At 59.1% G+C, this 3967-nt stretch overlaps 1 protein-coding gene across 1 annotated transcript in view; it reads right to left on the bottom strand.

The window, feature by feature from the left end:
- Positions 1–3967, bottom strand: part of LOC102476398 (BRD4-interacting chromatin-remodeling complex-associated protein-like) — a gene marked incomplete at its 5' end in the record, with an annotated part of 18932 nt that overhangs the window by 3678 nt on the left and 11287 nt on the right. The window contains 4 exon segments of the mRNA XM_027767301.1: positions 13–269; positions 2685–2787; positions 2993–3087; positions 3299–3447. Coding sequence (XP_027623102.1) covers positions 13–269; positions 2685–2787; positions 2993–3087; positions 3299–3447 — 604 coding nt within the window.

Here is a 3967-nt window from a genome sequence, read left to right as displayed (position 1 = left end):
CCGATCCCCGGCCCCGGCGGCGTCTAGGGACGAGGCTGCGGAGGACGACGACGAGGAGGAGGACAAGGAGGACGACGCTCGAGCCCAGGTCACCGACGGCGAGCCGCCCGCGCCACCCTGCCGGATCACGAGCTTGGTGGGCAGGTGCGGAGGTGGCTGGGCCGATGCCCCAGCCGAGGAGGACGGCAGGCCGTGGCCGGGGAGCCGGTGACCCTCTGAGGAGGCTGCGACCGGGAGGCCGAGAGAGCGTGAGGAAGACAGGTACTCATCTGTGGAAGCGGGGTACAAGAAACATGGGGGGGTTAGAAAAAGGGGGGCTCCCAGAGCAGAGCTGAGGGGAGCCGGAGGCGCTGAGCACCTGATCTCCCGGCATGGCCAGGCCTGGGTTCGGCACCCTGAGGTGCACCACCAGCAGCTCCCTGTACCAGCCATGCCCAGTCCCAAACCGCTCTGTCCAGCAGGTGGCCACCAGCCACGTGGTCACTTTCAGAATCACAAGAACCAGAACGCGAGCTCCTTCTCGGTCACACTGCAGGTGCTCAACACAGGGTGGCCGAGGGCCGAGCACTGGACTCAGAGCGTCCTCACCCCACGGAGCTTCTGGTGGCCAGCACCAAAGGTAGATCTTTTTATCGATCTTTTTTAGTTTTAAAATAAAATATATGTATATATTTTATGAGTGTGGGGGTCTCATTTGATGGAAAAACCTGGTCCCGAATGACATGAGATCATTTCTGGTATCCACGTGAATTCTGACAACAGGAAAGGGCGTGGTCCGACGCCTACCGCCACCGTGTCACGGCAGAAATATCTATGTTTGGCCACAGCGCACGGGACAGGCTGGAGGACATCCTGCAGACCCCTCATCACCTTTCTAAAAGCAAAGCTTCCAAAATACACTGGACCCCGGGGTTTCAGATGGAGGACCGTATTCACTGGTCACAACCCCCTTCACAGGTGTGCTGGAGGCAGAGAGGTTCGGTAACTCACCCAGTCCCCACAGTCAGCAAGTGGCAGAGTTGGGATTCGAACCATGGAGGCCGACTCCAGAATCGTGCCCTCTGTCACCACTGAGACTAACACTGTGCCCTGCTCCCCTTTCACTACAGCCACCCCCTCGCACCAATCTCTCAAGTATCGACACTACTTGTTTTGGTTTTTAAAGTTTTTGCATAGGTGCATGCGCTTGCTGCATGAAACGGAGACAGAGAGGGAAAGTGAGAAAGCACCTCGGGGGGATGGCCACGTCAATCCCTTCTCCATTCCCTCAGGATTCTGGGCACACATGCGCATGACTTTCAAACTGCTGCACCCGGGACTCAAACTGCGGTTGGCTATGTGGGAGTCCAGTGCCGTAACCACTCACCACCACTACTTTTCAAAAATTGAAGTCCAGGACTCAAGAATAAAGCAGAATGAGGTGGGGCTGGCATAGCATGGCGGTTAAGGGTGCTGGACTCCCATATGGCCGACTACAGTTCGAGGCCCAGACCTGGCTTCTCGCTCTCACTTTTTCTCTCTCACTCTGTCCCTCTCTGGTCAAATTAAAGTTAAATAATTATTTTTTTTTAAAAAAAGAATGAGGGCAGGTCTGGCAGCAAAGCAAGGATACTTTTGGTTTTTGAGATATTTTTGCGATAGGGTATGTGCACGCTCACTAGAGTGAGAGAGACAGAGAGAGAGAGAGAGAAACAGAGAGACAGAAAGCAAGAAATCACCCCCCAGGGAGGATGGCCACTCTGCAATCCCTTCTCCTTCATTCTCTTCTCGGGATTGTGGGCACAAACACACGGGCGCCCAGAGTGAGTTTTAAAGCTGCTGGGTCCAGGACTTGAACCGCGGTCGACTACGTGGGAGTTCAGCAACGTAACCATTACGCCATCTGCTGGTCCCGGGATCCTTTTCCTTTTTTCTTTTTTTTTTTTTGAGAGGTTTTTGCTAGAGGGTGCATGCGCTCGCCAGACAGAGAGAGAGACAGAGACAGAAAGCGAGAAATCACCCCCCAGGGAGGATGGCCACTCTGCAATCCCTTCTCCTTCATTCTCTTCTCGGGATTGTGGGCACAAACACACGGGCGCCCAGAGTGAGTTTTAAAGCTGCTGGGTCCAGGACTTGAACCGCGGTCGACTACGTGGGAGTCCAGCGACATAGCCATTACGCTAACTGCTGGTCCCCCGGGGATGCTTTTTCTTGAGGGAAGCACTGGAACTGGTTGGAATGAAATGTGGGTGAAGGCTAACGGGGTATTTGGGATAAGCCAGTGGCTGGCGTTTGCACCCCATCCCGCAGATGCTAGACGAGGGAGAGGTGGGTTAGACACCCCGGTGCAGAATTTAGGAGGTGCCCTCTCTCAGGTCAGGCTGGCACAGAATGGGCACCTAGATGGGTACCACCTTACATTTCGCCACCTAGGCCTCTGGCTAGCGCTGCTGCTCCAGTCCTGGCTCTTTTCTCCTGCTTGTCTCTCCCCCCAGGGTGGCAGACCAGCCCCCCACCCCAGGATCCAGGGATGAAGGTGCTGGAGGGAGATGAAGGCGGTGCCCAGGGTCTCAGAGGTGGGAGGGTCAGGGAGCCTCAGCCCCAGAGGGCTCCACCTAGTGGTGGAGGAAGGCCTGACAGGTCCCTGCCAAGCTAGGCCGGGCACACAGGGTGGTGGGGTCTCCCTCCCTCCCCTGCCTGCTCACCCGGCTTCTCCTTGGCCAGCTGTTTATCCAGGGCGAGAGTGGTCTTTTCCTCCTGGATGAACATCCGGTCGATCATCACCATCTCTGCAGAGGGGCTCACCCTCTGGAAGGAGAGACAGGATGGGTGAGGGGCACAAGGCAGGGGTCCCAGGGCCCAGGGAGGGGCGAGGAGATCCCACAGCCCTTCCTGCAACCTGGCCACCTGCCTCCCTCCCAAGGTTCAGAGGACTGCCAGGCCCCACACTGTCTGGAAAAGGCGAGGTTTTAGGAAGGCGGGTCCCAGCAGGGAGGACAGGGCCTCGACCTACCCGGGACTCCTCTAGGAGCAAGAGCCGGTATTTATTGAGCATGGCCTGGGTGCGTTTCAGCAGCTGCGTGGAGACCGTCTCAAACTCCTCGTCCACTGTGAGGGAGAGAAGCGATGCAAGGGTATGGATGTTGGGGACACGCGGCCAGAGCTGGGGGCCCTGACGTGCTGCGGCCTGCACTCCACACCCGCAGTCGAGCGTGCGCGTGCTGGGCTTCCCCACCCGCTGCAGACCCACGCCTCCCAGCGGGGCTGGCTGCTGAGCTGGGGCCGTCTTGGACACTCTGGGAGGGCTGAGGTGCCTCACCTTTGTGGTAGTCGCTGGGGGAGGGGAGGGCGCCCTGGTAGACGTGGTAGGGCAGGAGGCGATACAGGGCGTCCTCGAAGGAGGGGAAGGCCGTCTTGTAGTCAGGGTGCAGGACGGAGCCCTGATGTTTGTGCAAATGCTCCAGGAAACTGGGTGGGTGGGGCGAGAGCACACACGGCCTGGGTGAGGGCCAGGACGGACCCGGACCCACACTCACGCACAGCAGGGCACACAGCAGAGGGAGAGACCCGACTTGGGAAGGTGTTGGCACGTGCTTGTGTGGCCTCACTGAGTCCCTGCCAACCAGGACACTGAGGCTGTGGGGGTGAGTGAAGCCACTGGTTTCCCAAGCACGGGAGGAGGGAGAGCTGGGAGTCGGGGCCTGAGCCTGAACTGCGTCCTCCCTCTGCTCTGCTTCCGCCCCCTGGGGCCACCTGGGGTGCCAGCTCAACCCATCACTTAGGGGGGGAGGTGGTGGGTGAGTCCCTCTCTGACTGGGCTTCCCTTTCTCCCACAGGGCTGAGCGCTTCACTGTGTGACTCAGTGTGCAGACACGCCGACTCCCCCGGGGCTGCCCTGTCTGCTGCTGCGGCCCCAGCTCCAGCACGCAACGGGGTGCCGCAGGGTGGGCAGAGGGCAGCAGAGAGGCGGGAAGGCGTGTGTGGTCAC

Source organism: Tupaia chinensis, unplaced genomic scaffold (assembly GCF_000334495.1).
Source record: "Tupaia chinensis unplaced genomic scaffold, TupChi_1.0 Scaffold000067_2, whole genome shotgun sequence".
Classification (NCBI taxonomy): Eukaryota; Metazoa; Chordata; class Mammalia; order Scandentia; family Tupaiidae; genus Tupaia; species Tupaia belangeri.
Note: the sequence above shows the minus strand (reverse complement) of the source record. Positions and strands in the feature narration are given on the sequence as shown.